At 41.9% G+C, this 12,148-nt stretch overlaps 1 protein-coding gene across 3 annotated transcripts in view; it reads right to left on the reverse strand.

The window, feature by feature from the left end:
- Positions 1–12,148, reverse strand: part of mical2b (microtubule associated monooxygenase, calponin and LIM domain containing 2b) — a 62,986-nt gene that overhangs the window by 15,553 nt on the left and 35,285 nt on the right. The window contains exons 12-25 of one of the 3 annotated variants that reach the window (XM_084936297.1): positions 11,960–12,107; positions 10,617–10,813; positions 8,159–8,253; positions 7,661–7,729; positions 7,425–7,553; positions 6,612–6,788; positions 6,241–6,513; positions 6,031–6,159; positions 5,143–5,646; positions 4,336–4,437; positions 4,060–4,152; positions 3,111–3,297; positions 2,955–3,028; positions 1,781–1,868 (exon numbers count right to left, since the gene is read on the reverse strand). In XM_084936297.1, the coding sequence (XP_084792423.1) occupies positions 1,781–1,868; positions 2,955–3,028; positions 3,111–3,297; positions 4,060–4,152; positions 4,336–4,437; positions 5,143–5,646; positions 6,031–6,159; positions 6,241–6,513; positions 6,612–6,788; positions 7,425–7,553; positions 7,661–7,729; positions 8,159–8,253; positions 10,617–10,813; positions 11,960–12,107 (2,265 nt within the window). The remainder of the gene's footprint in view (positions 1–1,780; positions 1,869–2,954; positions 3,029–3,110; positions 3,298–4,059; positions 4,153–4,335; positions 4,438–5,142; positions 5,647–6,030; positions 6,160–6,240; positions 6,514–6,611; positions 6,789–7,424; positions 7,554–7,660; positions 7,730–8,158; positions 8,254–10,616; positions 10,814–11,959; positions 12,108–12,148) is intronic. The other 2 variants (XM_084936298.1, XM_084936299.1) reach the window with 2 other exon arrangements.

The following is a 12,148-nucleotide window of genomic DNA, read 5'->3' on the forward strand; positions in this document are numbered from 1 at the left end:
CTGGGTTACGCAGAGACAGTACAGAGCTACGAAAGCAGACAAGCTCTTATGGCCAAAGCCAGCCAATCGTCACCTTCCCAGGACTCAGCCAATCAGAGGGTGCAGCATTGGAAACTTGAACGGACTGAACAAAATGAAGTGAATGAGACAGAGGAAATGAATTTGGGAGGGGGAGGAAAAAGGAGACAGATAAGATAAAGGAGAATGAATGGAAAGATGGAAAAAATGCACAATATAGTGAGAATTACAGGAAATGGTACAATCAGCACTGAAATTCTCACGTTAAGATATTAAGAACTGAATACACCTTAGGTATCATTAACAAAACAGAATATACCAAATAAGGCTCACATTTCACAAAATAAAAGCGCTACATTGTTGCAAAGCTAAAAACAAAGTGAACATTTTCACTGAGTCAAGAACTTCAGTAGGTTTGGATTCAATGACTTTGGCCAACAGGGAGGCCGAAAGAAAAAAACAAAAACAAAAAACCAACAGTCTGAAATGATCATTATATAAAGATAGTCTTTTTTGTTCTCGTTTTATTTTTTAAGAAAAAGCAATAATATACTTTTGAGTTAATTTTATAACCCAATGCAAGAAAATACTGCAAAAAACCCCCCAACACAGAGTGGGTGCTCTCGTGACAATTAGAAAACAGAAGTAAAAAATTAGATGAATCGTCACCCAAAGAGAGAAAAACGTAAATGATTAATTTTTTTTTTTAATAATTTGAATTCCATCCATATTTTTAAAATGTTTTTTTAACAGAAAACAATACAATAAATAATGAATCCTGAATAAATAAAGGGACATCGGTGAATTACCTTTAAGAAAATACACAAAGTGAAATACTTTGAGATACTAAAAAAAAAAAAAAAAAAAAAAAAAAAAAAAAAAAGATATACAAAAATGAAAAGCACTTCCTGAAAAATGTATTTATTAAAAAAAAAAAAGAAAAGTTTGGTATTACTATTGCACACTTTGGTGTTGCAGAGTTACGGGGCAGCAGACAGAGTGCAGACACCAGGATTACTGGTTTAGTCCACTGAGAAAAACCAACACTCAGTCCTGATGGCTTAAAAAGATTGAAGCAGAGAGCGTGTTCCAGGTCACTCTAGTGCAATTACTATAATACTGACGATATATTAACTAATCAGATTCTTGTATAGAGTGTCTTGTGGTCTGGGTTGGACATTTCTGTGACAGCCCAGTGGGTAAAAATCTGCCTGGAACAAACCCACATGAGTCAGAGAAGGTTACAACACCAAGAGAGCCTGATGGTCAACAAGCATGTACCAAAAGAACCCGGGTAGCGCTCAACATGGTGTCCTGCTTCATAAATTACTGATGGCTTCAAAAACATAACACTAAAATGAAATGAAATGATGGAAAGCATTGCACATTTGACGCTTTTTTTGGAAATGCAAAAGAAAAAGAAATCCATCTGGGCTCCTATCTGGCCACCTGGCTCCATGACCCCCCCCCCCCCGTTAGTCTCCCTCCTAAGTGAGCTGGTGGCCGACGAGATGCTGCTGGGCCATCTGGGGCTCCTGGTAGATCTGTCCCAACACCTCATGCATCATGTAGAGCAGAGGACAGCCCAGGCTCAGCAGCTCAAACAGCAACACATAGTCATGCGAGTAGCTCCTTACGTGCGACCCCACAGCTGAGAAAGACTCACACACACTTCCCAACAGCTGTTGAGGCAACACACACACAGCCCGGCTAGCACGCCTCGGCAGGCTCAAGCCTCGCCTAAGCAAGGAAACCAGGGTACCTGGGGGTTGCAGCTGGGTGCTGCCCGTGGTGGCGGTGGTGTAGCTCCCGCCGTCCATGGACGAGGGTGCGACACGACTTTGGGGTTCCTGTATAAAAACAACACACAGAGAAAGAACTCAGAAACACAACACACTCTTCTAAAACACAACAACAGGGAATTTTTCAACAAGAAGATTTAGACAACCACACAAGTTTACTCCACTAAAACTACTGTTTCACACCGATGCTCTAACACTGCTATTCTTTTCATGCTGAATATAGGGTAATCCAGAATTAGAGGCGTACAGTATGGAGGACAGATACCCACACTGAAGGTTTGTTTGTATCCTTTAAGCAGGGTGGAATGCTAACCCATAATAATAGGTACTTGTTCATATGAATATCAGTGAAGAAAACAGTCTGAAGGTTCTCAGTCATCCAGGTCATTGTACTCTAAAAAGCGTCTGGACTTTTTCCTTGTTTCCTTGAAGAAGCTTCTTCAGTTCTAAGAGTAATTGGTGGAGAGTCACAGATTTTAAGCCCTATGGGAGTGTCCCCAAGAGGGTCATGAACCCCCTATTGATCCTCTACCTAAAATATCCAAATGTCCAAAATGTGAACATTAGCATCCTCTTTAGAGGAAAGTGTGAAAGAAGTGAAAGAAGCCATCTATGTCCACTGTGAACGGCCATCTTTGAACAGTGTCTGTCACCTATAATCCAGGTTTGCGATCCCTTCCCAGACACCTTAACGCCAACTCACATCCTGGGCCATTTGACCACACGAAATCACATCATAGGGTGGGGCTAGGCTTCACAATGGGTTCACCTGAAACCTTGGCCGATTGTGACCCACACATGTTTTCACACCTTGGCTCGTGTGATTAGGTAGAAGATCAATGGGGGTCCATGTCCCTCTTGGGGACACTCCCATAGAGTTTAAAATGTGGGACTCTCCATTGCTCTTAGAACTTCTCGGATGAGAGGTGAAACTTCTTCAAGGAAACTTGAAGTCCAGATGCTTTTCTTTCCAAGCTCCTTATAAAACAGTTTAACATGAAACATTTCCTTTGTGCTATAAAACAAGATCTTTTCTAAAAGCTAGCTAATAGAACTGAACAGTGATATTACATATGGATATTACATTGTGTAATTAACATTTAGTTTGTAATAAGTAAATGTTGGGTTCCTTACCATTCTCCTCCTAACTCTTCCTGGGTTATTGCTGTACAGGCGCTGTGCATAATGCAGCTTGCAGTAGAATTTAGCTGTACAGAAAGCAGAAAAAAAAATCTTTTGAAGTGACGTCTCCTACAGGTTTTAAAGGCAAGTCCAGCAAATGCAACGTACCCTCCTGTGAGTCAAATGTGTGTCCTCCCAGGCGGAGGGTGCAGTTGCAGACGTCGCAGCGGAAACACTCTCGGTGGAAGAAGTAGCCCTCGGCGCTGAGTCTCTCCATCACGTATACCCGCTTGGAGCAGAAGTGGCAGATGTCGCTGCCGCCCAACCCGGGAGGGAAGTCCTTACGCACCACACACTGAGAGGAAGAAGGCCAGCATAGGGTTAGATTTTTGAAAGCATCTTTCAGACAAGCTTTTAGGACCGTTTTCTTCCAAGAGACACCTGAGGAGGGGAAGAAAAAAAAAACCCAAACAAAAACACACATATATCAGGAGCAAACAGCCAGATTGCAGCATAGAGAAACTGTCAAAGCTGCAAAGCTGGTCACAATCACAGAAAGTGTTGCTCTTGAGCGCTGTAAAGTTGCTGAAGCAGTATATGAAAGTTTTTAGGGACACAAAGTATGATTTTGTGCAAGAGTCAATAACAAGAATAAAAAATAAAACAACCACTTCCAGTTCACAGGAACAGTCTGGATACTTATTCTCAGGCGATATTACAGGACTGTAAAAAGAGCAGAAGATTCATGGACGTTTAGACCTGCTCCAGGCCTGTGTATGTGTCAAAGCAGGGACGCAAGTACAGTCATTTTTTGTTAGTTATGAAAGATGCTGTTAAAGAGAACTTCACCAATTTAACATTTTATTATTTGTTTAGTTGTCATAAAGGTTCTAAGTCCTGTACCAGAACCAGAGAGGACAACCTGCCTACATCACCCAAAATGCATCTTACACCCGTGATTATGGCGTACACATTTCCCATCAGTTCATGAATATTAGTATCTGGAGTTGTGTTTGCTGTGATGAAATACTGTTAAATTGAATGCAAGCTGCAGTTTTAAATGAACCCCGGCAACACAGACAAAAAAGACCCGGGGCTAAATCCACATGCATCTTACCGGTGGAGCACTGGGCCTGTGGTCTGTCTCATAGAGGATGGCCAGTATCTGAGCTTTAGCATCTATGGCTGATGATACCTTTCCAACTGTACGCTAACATTAATGACAGGTGAAGAGGACGGGAGGACAAAAAGACGAGAAGGGGAAAAAAGGAAAAAGGAGGAAAGTTTGGGAATCAGACAGGAATTATCAAGAGGGCAGAAGGAAAAGGCTGAAAATGAATGATTTGTATTAAGCGGTATCACACTGTATTCAGACTGAGGCACTGCTTGGTACCTCTTTGCTGTAACGAGGAGCCCCAGTCGGACAACTTATGGAGCGAGCGAGTGACTTTGGAACGATTCTCCTGAGGTCCTCAGGACCAGACCTCGCCGAGTGCTAAATGAGCAGCAGAATGAGCAACAGCTTGTTTCATTTCATAAAGAATAAATGTGTTATTGAACACATGCGAATGTGAATACAAGAGGAAAAACAACGAGCATGACCCCCATGCTATAAACTATAAACCCCATGCCCCCATGAGGTTTATAGTTCCTGGTCATAAAGTCAGTTTATAAAACAAGCTTTTTTAAAATAAATTAATTGGAAGGCAACATTTTTACTTAATAAGCAGGTTTAAGGTTAATAACCTTAACAAAGCACTTTAATTGTAACAGAATTCTTTTTACATTCTCATGAAATGTTTCCATTTTTCTTTATCCATTGGGGAGATAGCTAGTATAATTAGTTTGTTATGAATTAGACTGCCAAAAATAATATTTGTAGGTTCACAATAAAGAAAAAAAAAAGAGGAGACTTTAATTTTTGCAAAAGAATACTGTGAATTTTAATTTTCATTAACATAGTGTAATTTCTTGCTGTATACTGAATGTTGAAGTATGTTAGAGCTGTTAGTTTTCTTCTGTGATATTCACAAGTTAATACAACAATGGAAACTCATGCAGGAACAGAAATGGGTTACTTTGCAGAAGGTTTAAAGCTCATGCAGCTCAGGCAGCGTTACATTTATATTTGTTAGATAAGCAGTACCGACTACCAAGCGGTCTTCATGCAGGCCATCGACGTGCACAATGACTCTGTTACCTTCGTGTGATTATTTTCAGATGCGTTACTATCATCAACTGTCACAGTTTTGTGAACCTTCTCCTGCTCATTTTCCACATCGTTCTGTGAACTCTCACACATATTCTCATAACTCTGCTCGTGCAGCAGAGAGGCTTCGAGGCCTGACGAGCCGCTCTGTTCATGTTCACAGCCAGCGTCCGAGAGCGGAGAGGAGCTCTTTTGGGTCCCAAAGCAAGGCAAGGAAAGAGCAGCAAATGTTTTGCTGTTGGGTGCAGAGGAATCAGGATGAAGTGAACAGATTTCCTGTGTTTTTTCAGAGTCAGTGGAAGGTGAGGGAGTGGAAGGGGGAGTGTGTGTCTTGTCCTTGTGTCCAGGAGTGCAAAGTGGGACAGAGGAGAAACCAGCCTGGGCTGTGGGGTCAGGGACAGGGTGGACCACAGGGTAGACGGTGGAGCTCTTAGGTATAGACAGAACAAGAGGAGGTGTTGACAAGGAAGGAGGAGAGGAAATGGATGATTCCACCTAAAGAAGAGGAGTCAGAAATATTAGGCTGAGTAGAATAAAATGATGAAAGCGCAGAAACAAGATCATTAAAGGTTATCAAACTCTAAAGTGAAGAGGAGCGGTGTAACGTTTACCATCTTAGAACCACTGCTGGAAATTAAACTGAAAGTTGTTGTTTTGCAGGACTTCTAAGTGTCAAAAACAAAAACTGAAAACTGTCTAAACCTCCCAGATGATGTCATTTTGTCAGACAACCAATTAAAGAGCAGAAAAGCAGCCAGCTGTACATCTCAAACATGCATTAGTCCCAATTTAGAATTTTTCAAAGCCATCATGAACATGCAGCAGTAAAATGATTAAAGAATGAACATTTTCATGCCAATAGTGTGTATAATACACAACCTGTGGTAGACAAAGAGGAGCTGCTGAGGGTGATCTGCTCGAGCCTGGAAACATGGAGGAGAGGAGGCTAGCTCTCTCTTTTATACTCCTCCTGGAAAAGTCCCTAGCAGACAGTCTCTGGTCTTTACTCTAAAGGAACAGCAGGTGGCGGTCAAAGTTGGAACGGATTCAAAATAAATAAATACTGTAAAGAACTGGTATGACATTCACCTGCCACATAACCCCCCCTGATCTCTCAGAGGACTGCCCAACACCCAGAGCAGACTGAGGAGAGGGAGAAAGACGAATAGGTGAGAGGTCTGGAGAGGTGCGTTCTGGGTAGTAATGTTCAGGAGTCTCAGGGCTCAGTGAGCGAGGAGGACTTAACGGGCTCTTTGAGCGTGGGGGCGATGGAGACCGACTGCAGGCGCTCCGAGTGTGAGAGAATTCGGGGGAGGAGAGGAAAGTAGCGGGATTCTCAAGCAACTGAAGGTAGATGGAAGGCTGGGTCAAAGGCAAGAGGAAATGGATTATGCACAGATGAGCACAGATGCTACATGACATAATGGAAGAAGTTCAGAGGCACTCAGAGGCAAGCATACCTGCCACTTGGGGCGAGTGGGAAGCAGACTAGGAGGAGGAGGAGTGTCATCTTTGGGCTTTGCAAAACGGGGATTTTCTCTCTCCACTTCCCCATCTTCCTCATCCTCCTCATCTGATGAAGGAAGTGGGGAAGTTGGAGGAGACTGAGCAGGAGAATAGGATGGATCTGATGGGTCCTGATCAGACGGAGGCGTGGATAGGAAAATAAAAAGGAAAGTAAAGGGTGAGAAAAGGGTGTGCAGAGCATGAAAGGGTTACTTTGCAAAGAAGCCAGTTTGTGATATGAGGACAGCAAGTAAAAACAAATGCATGAGGAAGATACAGGCATTAAATCAATTCTCCAAAGTAAAAGCAAAAAATAGATTTGTCAGACTGACCAAGATTTGGATGTAAATGCTCCATCATGAGAAAGGAAGTCTCATAATATCAATATACCACGTTTACCATAAGATAGTATTATTGAATTTAAGTGAAATACACTCACAGAAAATACTTCAAAGATGAAGTATTGAGTCAGACACTTTTTCCTTCTGGTGTACCATCAAATAAACCTGCAAACAGCATTCTTTAGCCACTTTAAAACTGCATCGCGTTCTCCGTCAAAGCTAAAAGATTACACACAGATACAACGACAGCCGACTGTTCTGCAACACATCCGATGCAGGCAGGCAAATCCCAAGTAAATTAACAACCTTTAAGACCCTTTACATATTCAGAAAGGCAGAAACCCCACAGGCGACACAGACTGCTCAGACAGCAGAGGGAGGATGAGGAAATAAATACCAAAGCAGCTCCTTTAATGACAAACTCACCTTTGTTCGAGCCTTTACTGTTGCGGAGTTCTCCTCAAATTTGGCCAGCAGCTGAGTTGCCATGGAGCGGACTTTGTTCTCCCGTTGTTCCCCATCCTCACCAGCAGGGGGAGCACTGTGACAGGACAACTGGCATCACACACAGGAGAAAGAGAAAGTGAGATCAATTTGAAAAGCAAAAAGTGGCATTACTCACATTGCTTGGAAGAATGAAGCCATTTCAAAGAAGAACCTACCTCTGTGAGGTAGTGGTTGCCCTTTCGCCGTTTCTTGTTATCAGAATCTTCCTCCAGTTTCTTGTCATCCTGCAGCATCAGACGACACAAACATAAACAAAGTGCATCTCACTTTCATCCGTAAAAAAAAAAAAAAAAAAAAAAAAAAGGCTTTAAAAGAGGCAAACGTGTGGGAAATTTCAAAATAAAAGGCTGTTGTACTCTCAATAAGCCAAAACTTGCAAACCTGCAGAAGTATTAAACACAAAGCAAACCTATTTATCACAACAGATGCTCTACACTAATACGCCTTTTTCCCCTGGCACTCATAAACCTATGCACACTAACAGCTAAGATTCATGGTTAGATAACACACGCATTACAAACACTACTTTGACCTTTAATGCTACCTGATCTCTAATCTAATTTATATGACTACAGTTGAGCAGCAGAAACGTTCAGATCAAATCAATATCACACAAAAAGCAGCAAAATGCAAGAATCCGTATTTCTCCTTACTCTGGGAATCCTCTTTCTGGGCTGAGGCAGGTTTAGCACCTTGTGGTTGGTTTTAGATTGATAATCTTCACCATTTTCATCTCCTTCTCTGGAAACTGGAAAATAAGCACAATACAGTTTACATACAAGTTATCTAATCTTTTCAGGAAATTCTGCTAAAACAGTTCAAGAAAATGTAAAATTACTATTAAGATCAAATGCCATTACAAGGCTTGCTGGAAACAGTAAAATTCCCATTTTAGAGGTGGATTTGTTTGCAAGTGCGACACTTGTTGATTTGAGTAATGAAAACCCCCCCAAAAAAAACCTGTATGCGTCACATACAAGGCAGTGGGAGAGAAGGACACAAAAGCTCCCTTTACATGAACAACCACCACTGACAGGTGGAGTAAAAATCGCTGATCACTTGTTTTCAGAGCAGCTTTAATGGGACTTTTTGGGTCCCATTAAAACTCAAAACTACCAATGCCCAAATCGCAAATTCCAAAAATCGAAATCTCAGAAACTACAGGTCAAGTTCATGAAAATAGAGTTTCATTAAAGAAGCATGACTTGTTTGGACAGGTTGCCGGGAGCAAGTTTATTTCTTAACATGGCAGCGCAGCCAAGTGTGCACAGTCGCATCTGAACAAACCACAAGGCTTCTGGAACAGTGTCCTTTGGTCAGACGAGACCAAAGTGGAGATGTTTGGCTATTAATGCACAGAGCCACATCTGGCAAAAAACAAACAGCATGTCAGCAAAAACACCTCACTCTAACTGTCAAGCACGGCGGAGGAGGGATGATGATTTAAGCTTGTTTTAAAGACACGGGACCTGAACATCTTCAACCACAGACTCCTCTGTATGCCAGGACGGCACTGAACACAGAACTGTGCACAGAACTCTGCCCTCCTGCATGATCCAGTCATCTTGAAGAAAAAAAAAAAAAAGCGTAAAAACCATTAAAACCCCCAGGAAGTCACACTTTAAGCACCATCTTTGCTATTGTGGAATTGTTTGAGTGCCATGTAACATTAGCATAGGGGAGGTGGGCGGAGATCCTTATTCAGCAACTTTTATCAACTGCCTGAAGGCCTTTTCCACAAAGCTGATGCCCAAAGCGCTTGCTTCACATTTAGAGTCTAACACTGCTCGACATGTTTATCTCCCTCACTATTTTTTTCTACTTTTGGTTCTGTTTGATGTCACTAAGTGCAATATTCTTTATAAGGCCATCTCAGGCTCGCTGTGTTGGCTATGAATACAGAAATCCTGCCCACCTACTGCTCAAATCTGCCGTTTGCAGAACCCACTTAAAAGTCAAAAAATGGGAACAACTTTTTTTTTTTTTTTTTTAAGCAAAGGGGCAGCAGCATGGCCTAATTTCAGAAAAATGTGAATGATTTTGATATAAGCCATTTTATTTGAGTCCAAGAATAAAAACATGGGACTGGAAACAAGTCCTGTTTAAACTTAGATAAGTCTAAACTTAGACAAGGCCAAGTCTGAGCAGTGGACTTAATTAGACCAGGGTTCATCCTTAGACTCCAAATAAAAAAAGGAACTGGAGTGAAAACCACTAATGCATCTTTCCAAAATAACCCAAGGCTATTCAACAGCACAAAGGGGCCCAGTGTAAAGACTAAATATAACTAAAGTCACGCACTTAAATATCCTAAATAAACTGAAAGTCAGTCATTTTTCCATCCTTTGAGTTCAGCGGTGACAGCAGAGGTCTGCAAACACCAACATTAAAGTGCGTTAGGTAAAACGTGGCTGAGGCTGCAGCTCGCAGTGGTGCTGGACCTGAAGGCCTCCAGAGTTACGCCAAGCGACTAGATATGGCTTCCACAGACATAGCTCGCATACCACTCAGGTCTCTGGCAGGGACCAACTCAACCACAGTTGTGTAACATGTAACTTTAGCTCATGTAGAAGACTCAGCTGGGACTATAATTTAGCAGAGGGACTTCTCCACAATTTAAAAAGACAATGAAAATGTGTCCACAGCAGCAGTAAGCAGCATCCTCCATCATTGTCTACCAACCAAAACACTAGAAGGATCTTGATGTGATCCACATGAGGATATTTTCTCAAGTACCGTTTTGCCCTTTAAGAGAAATAAAGTGAATGGAGAGCCTTGTTTTCACAGCTTTTTTGGGTTACATACAGCATTTCACATTTTTTGGCAAATGGATAACTGCCTCGACCGCTTTCCCGTCTGTGTGTTCAGGGTTAGATCAATACACACGGTTAAATGTTAAATGATCATTTCCTGTTCCTAAACTGGGGTCAGGAGGTCAGGTTTTAGGGCTACCGTTTCCAGTCCAAGAAATTTACAGTTAAAGATACGATGAAGACTAACTTTAAAAACAAAAAAACAACAACATTGGGTTGTTCATGATTGAATTTAAAAAATTCATGTAAGAAAAAAAACAGCTTAATCTATTTGTGGTTCTGTGAGGAAGAAGCTGACCTTTGTTTGCTGGCGAGTTCCTGAAGGCCTCGTAGAACTTGGAAAGGTACAGGACCATCAGCAGCTTATCAGGTTGAGAATCTGCAGCCATCTCCTTTCCTGTCGTCACCGGTTGGATGCCAAACTCTCGCTCAGCCACATCAAACGCCAGCTGATTGTTCCCCGCCACGTCCTCCTCGTTCAGAGAGTCATAATCACTGAAATGGAAAAGGAGATGAAGGTGAGGTTAGGAGATGTGTGTATACGCTCAGGAGGTTTCTTCATACATATTCCATATACTGAAAGCAATCTAGAGATAGAGCCGATTGTGGAGGCTAACTCAAGCCATTTATTTAGCTTCTAGATTTTACAGATGTCCCGTAAATGCCTCACATATTAGTTGTTTTTATTCAGCTTTGTTCTAAAGGAAAATATGACAAATAAAAATATAAGTCATTAGCCAAAATACAGATCTGCACTGTGTTCAGAACAATTTCAATATGTCAAGATGGTGACAGCTTGAGGCTTCATGACAGCATACATAAAGCAGTCTATGCTTGCTGACTATTTGAGGGCATTCCAATGACTGCTGACGGCTCCAATACAGCAGGAAATCAAGCAATTAATAGTTCGAGACCCCTGGTTTAAATGAAGGCAACTCAGTTAGCCTTTGTGCTAGAGAGGAAATGATGTGCTTCCTGAAAGATGGGGATTTTTTTTTTTCCTTTTAAAGTCAAAATGACAAAATAAGTCTGTTAGGTCTGCTGGTCAATAAAGAGTTAAGGTGCACTGCATGTGATGAGATGGCTTGTTTCACTGGTGAAAGTGAAAAAATTCATCAACTGTGCGAACATGTCAACATCTCTGCACATGGAAATTGATGGTATGTGTGGAATCAACAGCTCAGCGCTAAGACAGCCATGCAGGTGACGCGTGTCACAATTTTCAGAGTGCTGATGTCATTACAACCCATCACTGTGACGGTTTACATGCAACTGAAAGAGCCAATAAAACCGTTGACCGTTATGTGAGCAAGAAATCAAACAAAAGTCAGTGGTTCTGGATCAAGGAGTTGCCGGTGACTTTGCATGCAATTTAAAAATTGAGCATTGCACAAGAAAAGTCAATTAAACTGTAAGTGAGGAGAGAGCCAAAGAGACATGGCTCTGAAAGGTTTCTTTTGTTTGTTTTTAATTTGCACAATCTCTCAGCAATCATATGACTCAATTACTAAGCTATTCTAAACCAAACCTTGCTCTTGAAGCTGTTGACAGAGCATGAGTATGAGAAGCAAAAATCATCACCTGAATTATCATGAGTATCAGTGCAAGTGTTTCCTGTTAGCAAGCTTTGGATCTCCTTACATGAGCTCAGGCTTCTGCCGATGGATGAGAGCACAGAGGGCCAGGCCATTCCTCCAGGAAGACGCGAGGTTGGTGACATCGACTCCCTTGTACCCATGAGTTTGCCTCTGACACCAGTTCAGCAGGCGGCCAGGATGGACCTCAGACTCTACAGAGAGAAACAGTCTGTCAGCACGATGCATGCAGCAT

Source organism: Perissodus microlepis, chromosome 7 (assembly GCF_051167445.1).
Source record: "Perissodus microlepis isolate ML-2025 ecotype Zambia chromosome 7, ASM5116744v1, whole genome shotgun sequence".
Taxonomy (NCBI): Eukaryota; Metazoa; Chordata; class Actinopteri; order Cichliformes; family Cichlidae; genus Perissodus; species Perissodus microlepis.